Genomic DNA, 21590 nt, shown 5'->3' with positions numbered 1-21590 from the left:
AAAGCCGGTCACGCTCTGAGGTGCTGAGCCTACAGCTCAGTTCTCCTCTCCCTGCTTACAGCCCTTTCCTTGGACTCTGCCAATGGAACAGGGCAGCCCAGGGAGGGGGTGGAGTCACCATCCCTTGAGGTGTTCAAGAAATTACTGGATGTGGCACATAGTGCTCTGGTCCAGTTGACAAGGTGGTGATTGGTCAAAGGACGGATTTGATAATCCTAAAGGTCTTTTTCAACCTAAATGATTCCAGGAAGAGGGAACAAAAAAAAAAAAACCCAAGGGCAGCTGAAGTCAGCAGTGAATTTCATGATGGCTGACAGATTCACCGCAGCTCTTTCAGGTACCACATTCAGTCTCACACACAGAATTAGACAGCTGGCAAAAACACTACTTCAGTTCTGCCAGAGCTCAGGGACAGGGTGGGTCTCAAATTCCCCTAAGACATTTTTTTCCCCTCCAGGTTCTCACATATACCCACAGAAGAAAATCAGATCAGCTCCTTTCAGGAGTTATTCCACTCTCTGCAAGACACACAGAAGCATGATTACCATTTGAATTTTTTTAAATTCTTTTTTCAGAAAGCCCACGAACACAGAACAGTGCAACATATTACAGAGGAGAGCTGCATGGTTGCCTTAGACAAGTGACAGTGGGTAACACAACGGTGGCAATACATTCATGCATCATTCAGAGCTTCAAAAAGAGCCCAACCCTCACAAAATCCAGTATTTCTCATAGTAAATACCAACCTCCTTGCAAGAGAAAAGTGGGAACAAGCAAAGAATACCAAGAGATATTTGTAGCACCCAAAGACCAGAAGCTTCTGAGAACACAGATGAGATACTACAGTGAGGGAATACGAGGTATAGCACATCGACTTGCTGGTAAGGACCCCATGGGCAGCCCCCACCAGAAGGTATTTGAGACAAAACCCACTTAAAAAGCCATTTAGAGCAGAAGTATAGGACAAATTGGTAATTCTTCAAGCTAAGGGTTCCACACTGATGTGTCCACTCTCTCCCACATCCATTTTTTAACTGAAACAGGATAAGCCACAACTCTGCAACCGCGGAGCTGGACAGTAACTTCTCATGCAACTTGTGTTTATTCCGCTTGGAAACCTGAGATTTGGCACACGTGTTCTAAGCCCTTGAGATTGTACCCCTGTGGCTTTGGAGAAACAATGCACAAAGCCAGCCAGTGCAAAAATCCTGAGCAAACACCAGGGAATCTGCCTTGCCGAGGGACCTAGGCCACGTCAGGGGACAGTTCTGCCAGCAGACAGGCTGATGTAAGGAGGCCCAGCTGGCTCCAGAGCAGAGCCCAGCCTGGCTGCATCAAGGCACCAGTGCCTGCACATCACCCTGGTGACACTCAGCCTTTGCCACCCTCCAGGAAGGCGACAGTAAAGTGTTACTGCAGTGACATTTTAGGAATGTTATTAAGACCTGCTTTTGTTCACACACGCCAAGGAAAGGAGGAATGGCCATGCCTTCTCTAACGTGCTCTGACAGCATCTCCCACTCCTTGGAATTCCCTTCAAACGTGGCATTGATATAGGAGTTATTTCCTGCTTTGTACTAAAGCCCTAGTGATTTAACACTTATCATGTTATGCAAGTTCCACTCCATGCTATGCATCAAACAGTAGGATTAATCAATACAGCAACATCTCTCCTCCCCCACAAACAATACAATACATCTTACTCTTTATTATCAAATTGTCTCCAACATAAATTATATCCAAATTATGTAAGTTTCAAGAAAGTCAGATATTTTATGTACAATATTTGTGTTGAGTCAGATAAACCTTTATCATTTTAACCTATAACATAAAAAGCAAAATCTACATCAGTACCAAATAAAGCATTAAAAAGGTAACAAATATATAACTTTTTAGAAATGCTCTCAGAACACTAAAGTTAATGACAAAGATTTTATAGTGCAGGAGTCTTGGGTTTGTAGCTCTTAGACCATCTCTCTTTCCCTGCGGATGGCACAGCAGAGAATCATACTGAATATCATGCCAATAACCTGTAAAGAAAGCAAACACACTGCAAATCAGGAAACCAAAGCATGTTCTTTTATCAGCATGAGGACAAGCACAGCTGCTGTTCCCAGCCCAGAGGCCAAATTCATTCTGTATTTATATACTCTATTCTGCAGTACCTGCCCCTCCACCCCCAAAGTTCATTCTGTTCTCATGAATCCCCTTCACCGCAATATCTGAAAATAGATCAGCTGTAAACCACTGCCATATCTCCTAAGAAATCTTTGACCATCCCAGCATATTTGCATCCATCTTCTCCAGAGAAGTCAAACACAAAAGCGCAAGTTTTCTTAGTGGCACTGTTATTTCAGTTCTCTAGCAGAGCCTTTAGCTGTTATAAAGGAAAGAAAAGCAAGAATCCCCAAGAGATATGCAGATAAAGAACCCAAGAGATACTGAGATGAAAAAGTGGGCCAGTGACATGACCAATACATCTTCACTCTATATATACACCCCCCTCCCCCCCGATACGATTTCACCACTGCTAAAGGTACAAGGAGACAGATCCTAATCCAAAGTAGAAGCAGGGATCTCTGAGACATCCCAGCCTCTGCACTGCCTCAGGGCCCTTCAGCACACACCCTGATCCTGCTGGGGCTTGTCCTTAGTGGAACAGCCACGTGGGCTGCTATGCCAGGCACCGTTCTACAGACTCCTGCTCTAAGTATCATCTTAACACACAGTATCCCTCTAAATAATCTGGGAACTCACCATCATCACAGCAATGCAAAGGCCAACTGCTCCAATGACATTGAATTTTGATTTGAAGACGTCATCGATGGCAGCAGGGCAGGACTGGAAAGAACAGACAGTTCATTAGTGTTTCACACACACAAAGGTTGTTTTCTGCTTGTTTGAGCTCAAGTCTGCTTCCACTAGAGAAAGCCTTCTTTGGAAAGCTGCTTTCATCTGGCCTTACTTTCACATCCTTAAACAAAGCCAGGGATGTTCCAACACAAGAGTTAGGGTGGAAGTTTAAATCTACTCTTCAAGTCTCTAAATCTCTTAACAGCACCTTGGCTACAGCAGGATTCCCTTCTCAACACCTGCAGTTTATCAGGTAGATCAGGACCAACAGCAGTTGTACCATGCTTGGCTTGTTACTAATGGATGTCAGCACTTAAACTGCTGCTGCACTGCTCATCCCTTCTCAAAATAGATTTGAAGCCGTTCTTGATATTTCCAGTTGCTACTGGAATTTTGCAGACACCTTATGGACCCACACTGCATGGGAATGGCATGATATCCTGGGCTGCGTGCATCCCTGGAATGGGCAGACTCCCAGAGGGGCCAGTTTGATGATGCCAGGACAATGAATTACCATTGCAACTGAAAAAAATAAAAATGTAAGTACAGTCCCTTCCCCAGAAAAGGCATGTGGCAGCCAAGAAAAAGGTGGCACTTTTACAGAGGTATAAATCTTTAAAAGCCTGGTAGATGGTCAAAGTCTCATCCCAGCTCCTGTCCTATTTGTTCCAGCAGCAAACTACAGTGAGCTGCTGAAAGCTACTTTTTTTCCATTGTTGTTCCTTATCCAGTCCAAAAAAAAAAAAAAAAAGACTGAATCAAGGATTAAAGGGATATACTGGCAAGGATGAATCAGTTCAATCAGAATACTACTCCAGCACTGCTTCTTAGAGGCAACACAAATCAGCCACTCCACTACATCCCTTTGATCTCAGTCTATCCACTGCTTTTCTACAGTTGGGACTGGGCCATAAACACATCACAAGATGGAGTCAACTGATGAATAAAACACATAGCAGAATAAAAGCAAACAGTAAGAGCTGCATGCTGTCTCAGCTGCTCTCATACACTCTAACTCAGACTGCATGGGCAGGACTAAACATTCAGGTGTGACTACAGATTGAAGGTCTCGTGGTCAGATACTTCAAGTTGTCACAAGAAAAGTAAAAAAAAATTTAAGTCATTAATGGAATTAATGGAATTCCATTAAGAGCCTTATTTTCTATTGGAAGACTCATACAGACTGTCTTGGAGCATGAAGCAAGGCAGTTGTAAGAAAAAGAGGAAGAGGGTTACTTAAGAGCTATACAAGTTGTGTCTCCTGTTATCTGTGGCACACAGGCACCTCTGCAGCAATACTCCAACAGGAAAACCTGACACAGAGAACTGCCTTGACAGTGACAAACTCACCTTAACAGGCTACCAATGCATTAACCCCCTCTCCTTTTCCTTGCTAAAACTTCAGGCTTGCTCCTGCCTCCAAGCTCTGTCTCCCTACCCAAAAGGGGAGGTGACACTCCCAGGGAAGCACCAGGAAGGTGCTGTGGCAATAGGAGCAGTGAGGAGAACAGAGCTCTCTTGCATTATGGGTTTATTTTAGACAAAGTTTTGATCTTTCCCTGCCCACCCCATCAGTCTGTGACACACAGACTGCACATTTCCTGTGCAAGGCCAGATTTCCTGCTGACCCTGGGTGTTCTTTCCACAGTGACAGCAATATTACAGACTGATTACAGACACAGATTGGTAACCAAGTGTGACATGTGAACTTTCCCCGGACTGGAAGGGTTTACTCAGAAGTGTGTTTCTCATTCTACTCATTGGGCAGAGCTGATGGTGAATTAAGTCATGCTTTACCTTTACAGTGATTGCCTCAGTCAACGTCTTTTTCGGACAGGTTTCCATGAACATCTGCTCAATACTTCCAGTAAGGCCACAGCAGTTCAGCTACAAGACAAAACAGGAAGAGAGAGCCAGGTTAAATAATCCTTGTTTTTGCTCAGCATCTGGTAAAAAACAGAGAAATAAATTAGATTAGTTTTTATTACAGACCTTAGCAAATTTGAAGTTCAGTCAATGTGACTGCTATAAAACTTAATTTTAAGAAGTCTTTATTATGTTAAAGGACAAGGTTCTGAAAGGAAGAGAGCTAGATCTCACTAAGTACACACACATTTATTTTGGTGACAGCTTGTGCTCCTTACAGACACAGAGATGGACTCCTCACAGATACACAGGTATGCATTCTAGGGTGTCTCTAGCTCAATATCACAGATCTAAGGTTTCCTAGCCTGCTTCTGAGCTTTAGAAAAACAAGAACTAGTTCTAGGCACTTCAGAGGGACATACTGAATTCACTGATACTACACAAAGCCATCTTCTCTGCAATTTGTTACTAATAATGTTTTGGTTTCTTCTAGTTAGTAAGATACTTGACTTGTACAGGGGAGTGGATGACATGGACAACAGAGTGAAGAAGCTGCATTACTGTCTAGTTTAAGTATAACCATGTACTTACAGCGAGCTGAAATGCTGTCAGGGTCTCTTTGGCACCTGGTTGAGTTCTCTTCTTATAGGTGTCCATGTAGAACTCCTTCAACTCGTCAATAATCTACAGGACAGCAAAGAGTTGTGGTGTATGATTGTCTTACCTTAATATTATTGTGAAAAACTTACACTGAGCAAGTCAGTCAACAAAAATTCTGCAGCCTACAGTACCCATTCTTTTGACATGTACAAATAGATGGTGGAAAGAGAGGGTGGGCAGTATTTCTCACCTGAAACAAGTGAGCCTAACTCTTAAAAGCCACACCTGAGCAGCTAAGACTGTTTTCCTTTCCAAAGCTCTGAGCTTCACAAAAGGAATGAGAGAACCAAGTCTTTGCCCACCAGTTGGCCAAAAATATTCACTATTGCACTACAGAAGGTTTTATAATTTCCCTGTTGTATAACACAAGCAGAAAAGCAACCCTGATCACCAAGCATCTTATTTTGAAACAAGACAATCTTGACTGTTGGTGAGGGACAGGCCACCAGGTGCAGAAACACTGAGCCCTTAGCTGACCTGGCTCCTATCTGGTAAAGCTTCCCTGATAGCCTATTTCATTTCCCAGCTCTGCCAGGTACTGCCTAGAGGGCAACTCTAGCAGGCAACAGCCTCTTGGATTCTGGCTTTCCTGCTACAGTCTCATTTAGATATTAGATTTCTTGTGTTGTTTTGCTTGAATCACTCTTCTTTGTCTCACCCAAACTCCCTGGGTAATGAGGATTTGACTCATACTGGTATAGATCTCAGTAGACTGTTAATTGTGGGCACATTCACAGAATCATGGAATATTTTGGGTCAGAAGGGAGCTTTAAAGATCACCTAGTCCAGCCCCCCTGCCATGGGTAGGGACACCCCTCACTAGACCAGGTTGCTCAGAGCCCTCATCCAACCTGGGTTTGAACACTTCAGGGATGGGGCAACCACAGCTGCTCTGGGAAACCCACTCCAGCATCCCACCACTCCACCTTCAAAGAGCAACCTACCTTTTCTTTGTTTGAAAATCCCCAGATTCCAGCACCAATTTCAAGGGCAAAAATCACAAAAAGGAAGAAGAAGAACTAGAAAAGAAAGACCACATTATTAATGAAGACCACAGCACCACAAAACAGCATCACACACATTTACTGCAAGTTTGTCCAGACTTGGGGGAACTGTCACTCAGTGTTCCCAGCTGGAGGTCTGGAACATTGGTAAAACTAGGAAAGAGGACACACTGCACTGGGTCAGCACTTCTTCCCGGGAGCGTCGGAAAGCCTGGCAGTGCTCTCCAAGCAGAAATCCTGCTTTTTGATCAGTGTTAATTAAAGCCCATCATCTGTTAACTCAGACTTTGAAGTTGCCCAAGTCACTCAGACACATCACAACAGCTGACACCACTTCTTTTCCCTGGTTTGTCACTCCTATTGCTTTAGGAGTCATTACTTAATCCCTAGCTTGCCACCAACTCCCACAGAGCTTATGGTCACTTTGTTGTGTATCCCATAAAATAGAAATAAATGTGTTCTCTGTCTTTAATTGACTACCAGGTCCAAAACACCACTATCATTTAAAAGCACTTTAAAGAGAGATACTCAGAATTACAAAGGGCTAGAGGCATCATTTTGCAAGAAATATTTGAATTTAAGTTCTTCCATAACACAGAAGGGGAATTGTTCTTTCACTGGCTATAGTAGAAGTCTTTTATTAACCAAGTCTTCTGGTTATTTGGATGAGTAGTTCTGCAAGTGTACAGATGTGCACGAGCCCAGTAAGCTCAACTGGCCCCTCCAGTCTGAAAACAATGAGGTTGCTCTCCAATACTTGGCTTGCAGAGCAGTTGTCAACCAGAAGAGCTCATCCTGTAATTAGGAACAGTAGAGGCTTGTTGTTTCAAGGATCAAATACCACAGTTCTGGTCTCAAAGACTGAAGACTGCACAACCTTCAGGGTCCAGGATAAACTGTCTAGCAAATAGCATTACTCTTATCAACACTTTTGTTCTGCCTTTACAATACTCCCAGTCTTGACACTTCAGTGTCTGAGTATGTCACACACTCAGCCTCTTGATTCAAATATAGCATGAACATTTGGGTTTAGGGCCAGAAATTAAAAACTATATTTAACATTTTACCATTATGCAGGTGACCACAAGTTTAAACACTGCAGAGCCAAAACAGTCACAATCTGCTGCCTTTTAACTGCACCAGAATATTCTCCTTCCTCTCCCATCACGCTGCTAAAAATTTAGGCACAACTCTGAACACTTACCAGGCCAAGCATACACTGAGATTCCTGTGATGCACCACAGCATCCCAAGAAACCAACCAGCATCATAAGTGCCCCAGCTCCAATAAGGATGTAAACACCTAGGGAGGAGAAGAACATAAACATATATACAGACTAGTCGAGAACTCAGCAGCAAGGTATGAAATCAGTTGCTCCACAAACAGCATTTGCAGCTTTCACCAAGGTTTAAGTTTCTTTACTGAGGTGTTCCAAGAAAAAAAAAAACAACAACAAACCCTGTGCTTAATTTTCAAAGCAAACATCTCATAACTTGCAGGGAAATATACTGATAAATAAAACCTTCAACCTGTAACAACTGATGTGTACCATTGCTGCAGTTTCACAAGTTTCAGAAAATGTGCAAAATAAAGCCATGTAAAACAAGCTACAAGACACTTTTTAAAACTGGCTCAGAGTCAGAGTTATCAACTTATCTTCAGGTGAAGGGTGTGTTGCAGTTAGAGCTGGAATAGCGATTTATCAACAACTGACAGTTCTTGATGCAGATACCTCCTCAAACTGTAACAAGTGTTAGAGCTTGTAAAATATTCTGCCCAGAATTTAGGTAGTGAGCGTGTTGGAGCAGAGAAAGCAAACATTTCTGGGCTAAAAGACTCCATTTATGCCCAATCCTCTGGCTCCTGAACTTGGGAACTGCCAGCCTAAGCATCAGAGCTGAGAGCCGGTGAGAGCAGCAAGATGCAGTGAGCAAAACAACTCCCAAAGGATGGCAAGAAAGTGCTACCGTGGTGGTGAAATGTCAAAGAATCAGTAAAACATGGAAAATGAGTATGACATTTCTATCAATGTGGACAAAAATACAGTTCAGAGGCCCAGTCAATACTAATTAAAGAAAGCCAGATGTAAGCATTTGCAAGTGATATATTCTGGATGCAAACCAATAAGATCAGCTGCCAAAATAAGTATCTATTTGGTTAAGCACATGTAAGGGATTAAGCCTGACACTTTTTATCAGCAGGAAATTCCTGCACTGATTTTTTTTATCCCAGCTTAAACTTTCTAATTGAAAAATTAAAATAGGAGTCCATCACTTTATTTTCAGTTCTACAGAAAGCCTTTGAAGTAACTTGGGTTGGTACTGGGTGCAAAATGACAGATTCTGTTCATTTCCTATTGGAAACTGCAGCCACTCCCAGAAAAGTAAAAGAGGAATTCCTATTAAGCTTCTTTTAAACACCCTGTTTAACCTACAGAGATTTCAAGCAGGTTTCACTGGCTGCATTCAACCAGTAGCTTAAGTATCACATCATAAAACTTTTATGTTTCAGGAGGTGAAAGAGTTGTTTTAGACTACCCAAAATAAGACTTGTTAAATATTTAGCTCAACAGCCAAGTTTAAATTTCTGTTCCCTTTCCAAGGCCCATCTAAAAGCATCTGGAAATTTTCCTGGCAGCTGCAAGAACCACCCAGTTTGCTATGATGCCATCGTATCCAGGGCAAAAATACAAGTTTTCTTACAGATAAGCTTGAGAGGTTGCACAAGCCTAACTCACCATTCCTACCAGAGCTCCCTGTAGGCACAGGCTATCCTGGTACTATGAGGCTGCAACCCAAGTTGCACCTACATGCAGGTCTTCACTGACCCTTCAGGCACCAGTTTGGGTGTTGTGACAGTCTGAGCAGCCCAGCACGGGGGCCAGTTTTTTTGGTAAGAGAAAGACCAAGCCATCCACCCTGTGAATGGCCAGTGAGTGACACCATAGAGGACCTGGCAAATCCAAGGGCTACAGGGATGCAAAATACATATGCATAAGCATTGTCCAAATTGAAGATGACAGACATTAAGAAAGGTACATATTTGAATTTGCTTCCCATCTGTTAGAAGTCTTCAAACACAGCTGCTTTGTTTCACAGAATCATGGGATGGCCTGAGTTGGAAGGGACCTTAAAGATCAGCCCATTCCAAACCCCTGCCATGAACAGAGACACCTTCCACTAGAGTGTGTTGTTCCAAGCCCCGTCCAACATGGCCTGGAACACTTCCAGGGATGGGGCAGCCACAGCTTCTCTGGGCAACCTGTGCCAGGGCCTCCCCACCCTCACAGGGAAGAATTTCTTCCCAATACCTGATCTAAATCTACCCTTTCAGTCTGAAACCATTGCCCCTTGTTCTGTCACTCCAGGCCCTTGGAAATAGTCTCTCTCCATCTTTCTTGTGGGCTCCCTTCAGGTACTGGAAGGCCACAATTAGGTCACCCCAAAGCCTTTTGTTTTCCAGCTGAACAATCCAAATTCCCTCAGCTTTCCCTCATAGGAGAGGTGCTTCAAAGCACCTCCAGGGGAAAACTACCAAAGTCTATGTGTTTCCCATCCAAGCCTACAAGTGACCATAGATGACAGAATCAGAGTTCATATAAAATCCAATTCAATTAGGAACACCTGTGACACCAGCATAACAAACTGAAAACGTGTGTGCCCCTTAACTGGTCATACTGCAGACAGAATGTCACAGAATAACTTCCACCTGGGCTGGCTGAAGCTACATTGATCCAGGTTGGCTGGAACAGTTGCTCATACAGACCAAGATGTTTATCCATCCTTCCCATTCCGTTCAGTATAAATTAGCAGACGTGGACACGTAAGAATTAGACAACAGTACACATGCTCCTTCTGAGAGATGAGGCAGAGTTGTGGGTTTGGGTACCTTAGGTTGGTCACTTTGGGAAAAAAAAATTAGTTATTGATGCCATCTGTGGTTACTCATCTAGTTTGGTGTGAAACTGCTGACTCATGTTGTGAGGAGCATCATGAAGAGACATACTCTGTGTCTACCAGGAGCCTCAGGATTACAAAATGCTCAGCAACAGCAACCAAAGAGGAACTGCAGGATTTAAGACGGGACAAAGGACAAAGAACCAAGAAACCACTCGCGTGACAGCGCTGCTGTTCGCATCAGAGCTCCCGAGAGCAGCTGGCCCTCAGCACCAGCCAGGGGAAGATGCTCTCTGCCCCACCGAGGCTGTGTAGGGCTGTTTTGTCTTCACCCTTGAGGAAGACAAAGGTTTCTCAGCAGTCTGGCCATCATCAGTGTGATCTGTCCCAGCTCACCTGTGTAAAACGTCGTCTGGTTGGATTCCAGTTCAAAGACGCTTTTGGTCTGTGAATCAAAGTGAAGCCATAGTCCAACTGCAAGAACTGCTGTCCCTGCCAGCTGTAAGAACAAGGAAGCCTTGTTAAATAATACCAATTAATACATTCACCCTTACATTTTAGCAACAACATCAGAAGCAAACACAGGACACAGCTTTTATTTAAAGAGCTGATGACAAAGGACTGGCATAAAAGGATGGGGACACCAAAACATGAACAAACTTCACTCCAGACACGAGGCACCTTGTTGACAGATGCTTTACATAATACAAAGTCCAATGCCACAGGAGAACAATGCCATTTTTGTTCCTTACTGAAAATATCCAAGGTTTAGCCAAGTGTCAGTATTTCCACTGACCTCTCCACCCATTGTTTCATTCTGTGTGACTGCAATGACATTGCATGGCTTAGTGATCTTAAAATCTTCACACTGAAGGACAAGTGTATCACAAGCAAAAGTGCCTTGTGAGGCCAGCCAGAAGTTTTAGTCTATTAAGACTGTTAAAGAATTCAGTGTAGCATAGAAGGGAGTTCAGAAAGAGTGCTCTTCCTTGCAAAACAGGATAAAACCAACCCATTAAGTCACCACACTGAGAGGAAAAAAATACTGGCCGCTGAAGCAGCAATATTGCTGATGTAGAGTAAAACAACCTAATTTTAGGTAATATTCAGTTTTATTTCATTATTATCTTTGCTGCATGCCTCCAGGTTCCTCTTAACATTGGTGCCTGTGTCTGCAGCAAGTCATTTTGCGAATAAATTAGCTTTTGGATGAAACACCTTGCAGAAGGCATCAGAAGGGTGTTGCAAGAAAGAGAGTGTTGCACTCTGGTAAGGCAAACACTAACAGCTTACTGTGAACAGACTGAATCCTCCCTTGAGAAGAAAAACATGGGGTTGTCTTGCATGTTAAAAAAAAAAAAAAAAAAAAAAAAAGAAAGAGAAACCAGGACAAACTAGAAAGCTGGAAAGCATGCTTCTCAGCTCTTCCTTTGAGGGCCACTTAACTACTGAAAAAACCTCTACAAAAGTGAGATGAGGACAGAAACCCCAAACATCACAGCAGACATTAAAAATTTAAACTTAAAAGTGAGCAATAAGTTCATAAATTCTGGTGCTTTGGTCAGGCAAAGAATGCATGAAAAGCAAAAAAAAAAACCCAACAAAGCCTTATCTCTGATAAGAAGTCCCTTCTAGAAGGAAACAACATTCTTGTTTTGCTTCCAAGAAACTGGAAAGCATTTATTAATGTCAACTTTTGGTGGGATTATGGACAGCATTCCCACAGAAAGCACCAGTGGATACATCCCTTCCACACCAAGCCCATTGGTGTCTCCCCTAACTCTGAGGTGTGTCCTTCAAAAAGAGGGACAGCTCTGAAGATTCACACAGGGCAGAGAATGGAGCTAAGAGGGGGTTTAAGGGAAAGGATATCCCTTGTAGCTTCCCAGCAGGAAACATCCCAGCTGAAGTGCAAAGGATTCAGGTATCAGCAAAGGAAAGCAGCAGTGCCAAGAAAACCAGCATTTCTTGTATGGCAGGCACCCGAGTCCCAAGCCTGCCTCAAAGAGGAGCTGCAGGGAAAACAGATCAAGTGATACACAACAAAGGAAGAGCCAAACCCAAGTGGAGATTTCCAGACCTACGCAAAAGGCACTTTGTGGGTGTCCCAGGTGCTTGCTCACAAAGCACACCTGCACATACCTCCTGCCTGCCTGCCTTGTGAGGGCTACACTGACAACATTAAGTTATGCTGAAGAACCTTGGTACGACACACCATGTCACAGCAGGGTTATTATTTCCATTTACTGTGCCACAGCAGCACCCTGAGGGGAGGGAGAGGTGCAACATGGGGACTGGCAGAGAGAAGGGTTGCTGCTCTACCTGCACTCCTTGCTACAGCATCATTTCAAAAAGCCTTTGCAATCTCATCTCACCTCAGTATCTCAGCTCAAAAACCAGAAGAGCTTAGTGATGGAAAAAAATTCATGAACAGTTTCTAGCCTACAGTTAAGGCATCCAGTATTTAACAACACTGAGACTCACTGCTGGGTCACTGAACAGTCTTCAGCTTTTATAGGGATCCAGACTCGCATCATTAGAAGAAACCTACAGCTTCAGCTTGTTTTGCTAGAACTCATGAAACTGCAAAGACATAAGCCTGAGCACACCCAGCTGTTCTCACCCACCTACAAGTATTTGTGGCTTGACAAGACTCAGTGTTTGAGTAGAGAGCACTGCAAACAGAGCAGGGCACAGAAAAGGACTAAAACCCAGGGCTGATCCCCCAGCAGACCTTTAAGGCCAGAGTATTCAAATTGTGAAGAAACTTTAAGCCATACCACAACCATACAGATAATCTTAAAACTGCAAGCAAAGGAGAAGGCTTAGTTTATGACCTCCTCAGAAACAAACTGGTCAGTTCAGATTAGGGAGAGATGGTGTACCCAATACAGCTCCTCCCAAAACCCAAAACTTCACCCTCCCTCACCACCACCCAGAGTTAAGTGGTGGCATGTTTTCTCCTTGGAAGAGCAGCCACTCTGTGGAAAGGTTAAGAAGATGCCAAGAAGGCAAGAGACTTAAGGGATCACAGAACAGTGATAACACCAGGCCAGTGAACTACTCCACAGCACTGAAAAACTGGTAGAATTAAATAAAGTGGTAATTCTCTCCATATTGGACTAGAAATAAAATGCAGCTCCTTCTTTCAATAATAAGCAACTTTTTGTCCCAGTTTCTTAAGGAAAGCAGACTTGTGTTCTCAAGTTTGTGCTCTTCCTACCCACACTGACCACTGAACTAAAAAAGGCAGTTTTAAAGCAGAAGGCAAGTAACTCGAAGCTTCAAATTTCCATCAAAACAAGGAGAAACAAGGACACACCAACACCAGCCTCTGAGGAAGAGGCAGGCACAGCCCTGTGGGCACTTGGCAGAACCTCTGACCACTCTGGCACAGCAGAGGCTGATGCACAGGCACTTCTGTGCTCCTCAGTGCTGTGCCAGCAGGTTTGGCAGCTGTGTTTTTCCTCCCTGGGAAAGGGGTGCAAGCCCCCTCCCCTTAGCTGCATGGAAGCAGATCCCCTGCAGACCCAGCTGTTGGGGCTTTTTTGGAAATCCAAGCGTTTTGCCATCTAACAGACCTGTTTTGTCATAGGAGTTGAGCAACAGGGAGTGTTTCTAAGTAGATCTATCCTGTGCTGGAAAAGAAATTTAACAGAAAAAGAATAGCAGTCTGTGTTCCTGAAGTTGGTCTCTTAGTTTTGCACGCACAAAGTTAAAAGCAGGTTTGTGAGCTTATCAGACGTGTAAGGTAGTATGTTTCTGTAGTGACAATTATAGAAAAAGAAGTTTAGAAGAGAGGTTGTTTTTTTTTTTCTCCAATCTGATCAAAATGTGAAGTTAAAGGGGTACTACTCAATCCCGGTATTGGAAAGTTTATGGCAGTGATTTTCCAGTAACACCATGCTACTGAGTTCCCTGCTCAAGCTGATGAGCCTTCCTTGCTTTTCCCCAGCCACCAATCACAGCTCCCAGCTCATCTCTGCTCCACTTGCCCATTCTGTGGCTGCAATGGACATGTGCTAAAAAAGGATAGAACTATCTGGTCGTTCCTATTCAGTTCTATGCGGGCTTCTTGGGTTTTTTGCATCACATACTAACGTACTCCTCTTGTCTCAAAAGCTCACTCCTGCATAATTCTTTCTGCCTGTTGCAATAGGAAAAACAGCTTTTTTTGGTCTGCCTTCCTATCTTACACAGTCCTGCTGTGAAAGAATTCCCTCCTCCCATCCCACACCAACAAGTGCTTTCTCCAAAGTCATCCCTTTCCACTGCTGTGCCCTCCTCCTCCTTGACAAGGACATGATTTTGCCTCTGGTGTATCTGAGGGTGTGTCCCAGTATTTATCTCTGATAATACTTTCTTTTAGCCTTCCTTCCATGTGCCAAGACACAACTGACAAAGGACCACAGTCAGGATACACCTGAGATGAGAAACAACCTGTCCATCCTGGAGGCAGGAGCCACACGGAACACTCTGCCTTCCTCCCTTCACCATCCTTGGCTAACTTGAACATGAACTTGACTGTTCCTCAGCACAGAATACTATCAAGCAATTCCCACTGCATTCCACTCCTCCCTTCCCAACACCTGAGGTTTCACAGATATGGTTTCCCAGCAGAAGGTTGGGAATAATTAGATTTAATGGTGCTGGTGTAAACACAGGTTAAAAACTTGAGCTTTCCAAAACATAAAGTCCAATTTCGTTAACATATCCCATAGTAGCACAATGCGTGACACTACTTTGGGAAGCTGGAAAGTTTCTTTTGGATTTAACCACTATTTTGCAAGGACCATTTTGTTTAGTCCCTTCTCACCTTGTCACCTTGACCCATCCTGAGAAAGAACAATCCCAAGACAAGTACCCCACTTACTACAGACACCTTACAGCATCTTATCTTTCCACAGGGGGAACCACCTCTCAAGCTCAAGATCCAAGCAGTTATCAAATCCTTAGAGCTGGGAGACAAAGCTTTAGGAGGGGGACACCCTCCCTCAGCATCCAGCAGTTTACTACCACAGCCCTTCCTGCACTTCCACAGGGTGGAGGGCAGGGACAGGGAAGAAATGAGACACTGCAAGAACTCCTGATATGTGGCTCAAAGTCTGTAGGAAAAGCCTTTGTACATGAAACTGTGGGTTTCTGCTATTTTAGCACATTCAGGCCAAGCTCACCTACAACCTGTACCAAGCTCATGGCATTACCTCCAGCAGAAAGTAAGTGACTGTGGAAATACAGAAGTCAGTCAAAGATGAATACTACATTCAGTGCTGTCAGCTAAGCATTGCATCCAACAGATGCAATCACTTACTGATTTTTTTTTCTGGAAGCAGGAAGGCATGTCGGGCTCTACACGACTGCTCCGTACATAGGTTTTCCCCAAGGTATGCCAAGAGTACACTGAAAAAGCCACCATCTTCACTTCATAGACACTTAAACTTTTAGTTAAACATTTGACTCTGCATAAGACGGACAAGCAACTTCTTTCTCACTGTGTAAAGACTCAACTAACAAAGCCAGGACCAGACCTGTAACACTGCAAAGCAGCAGGCAAAGAAATTGAGAACACTAAGTAGTAATGAACTGTCTTTTTCTGTCCTCTATAAATAAAATCCCATAAACAGTAAGTACAGATGAGGCTCATCATCACTCTCATCCCTCAATTACAGGATTAATGTTATCCACAACCACACAGGTTTTCAAACTTCTTTAGGGAAAAAAAAAAAAAAGGCTTCCCGAACAGATGTGCAATGAGTGCTGCAGTTACACAAGAAACTGCAGCTATTTGCAAACTTCTTTGGGAAAAAAAAAGATAGGAAAGGAAGTATTTTCTTTCTGCTTAGCTAGTTTCAAGAATGTTGTGGCCTGTGTTAATGTCACAGCATTTATTGCAATAAAATGGTGCTCCAGTACAGTAGGAGCAGCATTACAGAATTCCTGAACCACTGCCAAGACTAGTGCCCATTTCATACAAGTTCCTATTCAGAAGCCAGCCTACTATATTTGCAATTTGAATTGCAAATAGGAGCTAGGTCTGCTAGAACTCTAAGGACAAGTAGATTCACATCAGGTTTCTCAAGGTAACACAGTCCAACTCTGTCCTGACTTCACAGCACTTAACTGGAGTCAGAATACATTGAACTGAGCCCAAGTAGCATTTTGATTCATACTAAATCAGATTAGAGCAAGCTGAAGCAACTAACTTCTGTCCCTCCTGTATGTGCCTCCATATATGCATACAAACATGCATATTTACCTGTCCATCCTGCAAGTCCTCTGCTCCACTGGAGCAGGAAAGACCCTTTGAATTGCAACCAGCTGAGATAATGGTTCAGAATGAAGTCACACCTATCTTCAAGTCACAGAAAGAAAAGAGCTCTCCAGGCCTAATTTTGCTCATCTTTCTTTAGCAGGCACTACCACAGACAAATGCATTTGCTCATAAAACACTCTGGAGAGTAGGGAGCCAGGACAAGGCATTTGTCTAATAGTGTAAAGCAAGTAAATGACTTGCTCAAAACCTCAACCTGAACTCTGACTGTATGCTACAGCACTTCTGTGCCTAAAACACATTTCATTATAAATATTAGCAGCTGATGTCTTTGTGTGCCACAAAACTCACAAGGGGAAACTCCAGCACTTAATTTTAAAGATGCAAGCCCTTGCTTTTTGCTCCGCAGCAGTGGGAGAACACGCAGGCGCTTGCCCGGCATGCGCCGAGTTGCCCAGGAACCCACAGTTTTCCTCGGAAAAGGCTTTGTCACCCGGGTCAACAAGCCTGAGCAAACCTCGGGAGTTAAGGGTGTTCAGCTAGAAGCAGTCACTGTTGCACAACTCCAGCTAATCAAGCACTGCTCACACTAAGGCTGTTCAAAGCCAGCTTTGCGAAGACCACTCCACTGCTTGGGTTTAAAGCACATAATGTGTTGCTTCCACTGACTTCTTGCCAAGCTCAAACCAGCCTGGTGGGGAAAAAAAAAAAAAGTCTTTAAAGTTAAGTATCAGCTTCGTCACCTCCCTCCCCCACCCCAAATCAATGCCAAACTTCTGAAGACCTGAACTGGTACAAGTTTCATTACAGAGCAGAATGCCAGGGATACCAGGGCCAGCACCAGCCGTGCCAAGGCAGCAGATCTGTTTGCAAACCCGGGTGGGACAACACCAGCAAGGAGCCTGGTGCTTACAGCAACACTTGATCCAAAGGGAAAACACAGCCAGCCCTCATTCCCACCCCTCGAGAGGGGTCTGAATCACCCAACTTACTGAGCTACTCAAACACAAAAGTAAAACCCATTCTCTACAAGTGTAGTGCTTAACCCAACTTCAGAAGCACTCATAGCAAACATCCACTGGTCTCTCCCCACTTTCCACTCAGGCCACAAGTAAGACTTCAACCCAAGCTCTGAAGTCCCAAAAGTTTCACTGAACGCCATGGTAGTTTCCAGCCTTCCTAGCTGGAGAAAGGCCATCAGATCAGTTATCACCAGATCCAAGCACAACATCCTACAGGGTGCTCCTCAGAAAAGGTTATTAGAACAGGGCAGACAGCAGCATTTCCCAGGACTAACCTCCTGGTTTACATGTTCAGCACTTCAAGGTTGTGCAAAGACACAAGACAGCACCTTGAAAGAAGAAAAATTAATGAAAGGCTGAACCCCATGTGAGCCAGGTACCCTTCACCTATCTACTTCCACAGCACCTGCTGTGGAGAAAACACCACTGCTGTTCCCACAGTCAAAACACTTTTCTTCCAAAAGTGACCCCTTTATAGGTTTAATATCCCACAGTTCTTGCTCACTGGCTCTTCCAATACAGTCAGGCCCCACCTATTACCTGGACAATCAGGATCCTACAGACCTCTAGCACATTTCCCTCATCTGTTTCCAGGCTGAAAAATCCCAATTGACTTCCAGTTTCTGATGGCAGAAACCCTTCTCTTCCTTTCCCAAACATCACCAAGCTCCACTGTGATCCTCCCAAGGTAGGCAGAAGACCAGAGCAGCTCACAGGACACCAGCATGCCATGGATTCCCGCAGCTTTAGGCCAATCTTCCCTCTTCTCTGGGACCTTCACTTCTGAAGCTGGTTTTGCTGTGTTGGTGCTGAGCACCCGCCTGGTGCTTTTGTGAAGCCATCACAGATCCTTTTCTCCCAAGACTTCATTGTTCTGTGGCAGCATCTGCCCCAACCACCTAGTTGATAACTCTAGGCTGCTTCTTTTTGAAGAATCTTCTCTGCCTATTCCAGACGCACCATGTGTGCCACTCTTCGTGTATCCCAGAACAGCATAAAGCAAAAACCCAGCCTCAAATTCATCGCATTCCAGCCCTCCAGCACTGAGATGGATGGTGAGCAGGGAGGGTTACCCAATTGCAATGCATTTATAGTTCTGAAGTAACTACTGTGCGACCCGGGAGAGTTGATAACCAGCATTTGCTGCTGTTTCTTCTCCTCTGCATCAAGGAGTCAGTTCAAGCCTGTGCAGGACTCAGAGTCAGAGACACATTATGGCACAGAACTTCAATAAGATCTCCCCCAGTAAAATGAAGTCCTGCAAAATGACACTACCGAGATTCTAACACTCAGACCCTATTACTGCCTGTTCTTAAGGACTCCCTGGGAAGCTCCCTGGTCCTAATGTGTCTGAAGAGGGATTATTAGTTGGGTTTACTCTTGTAATTATTCCTAAACCTCTCCTCTGGCTAATGTTATTGATCTTTTGTATTTGACCCACCAGCATTTATGAACCTTTACTTCCTTCTTTTCAATACAGCTTCAACTTTGGCAGTTCCCCAATTTTTGTTTTAATAACCTCCTATACCAAGTTGTTTCAGCCTTTATGCTTCCTCTCACCCTCCCTCAAGCCTCTGATGGATGCAAACACATGCCACCCAACATGCGATCCACAGATACCTGCAGGTTTGCTGCAGGCCTTTTAAATCCCTCATCTGCCCTTTTAGGGGGATGAACTTATTTTTTAAACTTATTTTTTAAAAGTGAGTAGAGAATTGCACTCTGATACCACACTTCTGTTCCATTTACTTCCTTTACTCCACAGACTTTTCACATCTCCAAGGCTGTAGGAAACGTTAAAAGCTGCCTTTCTTATTAGGGTGGTTTCCCTCTATTGCTGCCAGCCCCAGGACACCTCTCCCTGTATGCTGTTCACTGAGGCCTAACAGGCCTGATACTGCTACTTTATTCTTCCATAGAGGACACCATGCTCTGAACTCCCCCTCAACACTTTCGGCAGGGCACAATGACACATGGTGACTCCCAAAAGCCAAGGACTACTCCAGCTGGTCAAACACACACCTACCTCTGGGCTAACCCAAGCTGTTTGCATTTTACTGCCTCTTGGAGCTTCCAGACACTTGCTGGGATATTCAAGATGCATTACTCTCCCTTTAATTTTTTTTTTCCTCACTCTTCTTTTTCCCCCACATCCTACCTGGGTTCTGCCAGTTACTCTTCCTTCCCTCCACCAAGTTACCAGGTCAATCCTGCATCCATGCTTACTGGGCACTCAAAGGTGCAAGTAAAGCTTCAGAGCTTTATTACCACGACACTCCCAAGCAACAGGTACCTCCTGAGCCAAACAAAACCATGCTCTTTATTCTCAGCCCTGGGCCCCAGAGAACAAGGTGACGATGCTCATGTCAAGAGCTTCTTTGCAGCAACCACAAGCACTTTTGTCCTATAAAATAGTTTGTAGAAACTCTGTAGCTTTTAAAACAAACAAACAAACAAACAGACCAACCACAAAGCAAACCAGTCTGTTTCAACATGACGTTTAGAAACTCACCGACCCAGAGGTCTCAGCCAGTGCTTTTTTTTTTGGCTTCTTCTTCTCATCAGCTACAACCCTCCAGAGGGGACACCCTTGCTCACTCTCCTGACGAGTCTCGGGTGGCAATACTGTGCTTTCCTGTGTCAACTGCTTTTGCACAACTTCCCTCTCCGTTTTCTCAGCTTTGCTGAAAGCCACGCTTTAACTTGAAACATCACGAGTATTTTATCCATTTACCGTTGCGTCTTCCACTCATCCCACGTGCAATGCTGTAAAATTGGCTCCAGAAGTGGCTTCTTTCCGCAGCTCCAACTTAATTCCTCCACATCGGAGGGTCACACACGCACCTCTCCACTGTGGCAAAAAAACCCTAGGAAAATCTGTACGTTGAACCTCACCCTCCACACCTATCCATCGGGCACACAGGCAGCTGTGCTGCGCTGCCTTCGTACTTTTCCATGGAGCAGACAAGGCTAAACTGAGATGCCCACTGCCCGAGGGCTTGGGAACAGCCACGACCCTCAGCTCAGCCGTGCTTTGTGAGACCGCTCGGCCAACTAGAGACAGGCAGGGCAAGAGAGAGGCAGAAACTACAGAACACAGTCTCATCCTGGGCTGGCGGCTGTGCTCCGACAGATCAGGACGAGTTCAGGGCTCCCTTCGCGAAGGGAAGCCGCGGTTTTGACCGAGGCTCCCACCAGGAGTTCACACACACAGGACAACCACAAACAGCTCCCCCCGGGAACAGCCCCGGCACCGGGAAAGCCACCGAGGAGCAGGACTTGCAGGGATTTTCTGGGAGAAGGCCGTATCTCCCCCTCCGGCACCGCTGGGGGGGAGCTGCCCGCAGCCCCAGCACCCCCTCCCCGCCCGGCAGGACACACAGACCGCCCTGGGATAACCGCGGTCCTACGGGAAAAAAACCCCATAAATAAAGGGGGGAGCACCCGGGCACCCCCCGTCTCGTGCCGGGCGGCTGAAAGTAGGGAAGACGGCAAAAACAAGCAAGAAAAACCACGCAAAATACCGGCCCCCCCCGCCCCGCGGGCTCCCTGCCGGGCAGCGAGGCGGGCACGGCCCCCGGTGCCTCACCCAGAAGATGAAGTTGAAGCCGAAGAGCAGGTACTTGATGCACTTGGTGCCTCCTTTGACGGGCATGGTGGCGGCTCCTGCAGGCACGGTCGGGGCGAGGCTCCCTCGGTCCGGCGCCGCTCCTTAAATCCGGCTGTGCCCAGGATCCTCCGGGGACTCCCCTCCGCCCGCCCCCGGGGCCGCCCCGGCCGCCGCCCCGCACCTGCCGCCCGCCCGCCCGGCCCGCTCCGCCCCGCCGGGCCCGCCGGGCGGGATCGGGGACGCGGCGCTGGGACGGGGAGCTGAGCGCGGGCCGGCGCTCTCAGGGAGTCATGGAACGCCCTGAGCTGGCAGGGACCCGCAAGGATCATCAAAGCCCGGCTCCTGGCCCTGCGCAGCACAGCACCGGCAGTCCCACCGTGTGCCTGAGGGCGCTCCGTGAGCTCGGCC

General features: G+C 45.3%; 1 protein-coding gene across 1 annotated transcript; it reads right to left on the bottom strand.

The window, feature by feature from the left end:
- Positions 1 to 541: 541 nt before the first annotated feature.
- CD9 (CD9 molecule) lies at positions 542 to 21337 on the bottom strand. Its single transcript, XM_027733256.2, has 8 exons — positions 21162 to 21337; positions 10676 to 10778; positions 7588 to 7685; positions 6324 to 6398; positions 5311 to 5403; positions 4651 to 4740; positions 2758 to 2841; positions 542 to 2030 (listed from the first exon to the last, which is right to left on the bottom strand). Exons 1-8 carry the CDS (start codon positions 21225 to 21227, stop codon positions 1965 to 1967), a joined length of 675 nt encoding a protein of 224 aa, XP_027589057.1. The 5' UTR covers positions 21228 to 21337; the 3' UTR covers positions 542 to 1964.
- Between the last annotated feature and the right edge of the window lie 253 nt (positions 21338 to 21590).

The sequence above is a fragment of the Pipra filicauda genome, unplaced genomic scaffold (assembly GCF_003945595.2).
Source record: "Pipra filicauda isolate LSUMZ 115617 unplaced genomic scaffold, ASM394559v2 scaffold188_size1440453_pilon, whole genome shotgun sequence".
Classification (NCBI taxonomy): Eukaryota; Metazoa; Chordata; class Aves; order Passeriformes; family Pipridae; genus Pipra; species Pipra filicauda.
This window is presented reverse-complemented; position numbering and strand designations above follow the sequence as displayed.

Excerpts from the sequence above, each read along its gene's own strand:
- CD9 (XM_027733256.2), bottom strand. The coding sequence starts at position 21,227 with ATGCCCGTCAAAGGAGGCACCAAGTGCATCAAGTACCTGCTCTTCGGC. Across the intron at positions 7,686-10,675 it reads CCAGACGACGTTTTACACAG|GTGTTTACATCCTTATTGGA; the intron begins GTGAGCTGGGAC and ends TCTCCTCCCTAG. Across the intron at positions 4,741-5,310 it reads TGACAGCATTTCAGCTCGCT|CTGAACTGCTGTGGCCTTAC; the intron begins GTAAGTACATGG and ends TTTGTCTTGTAG.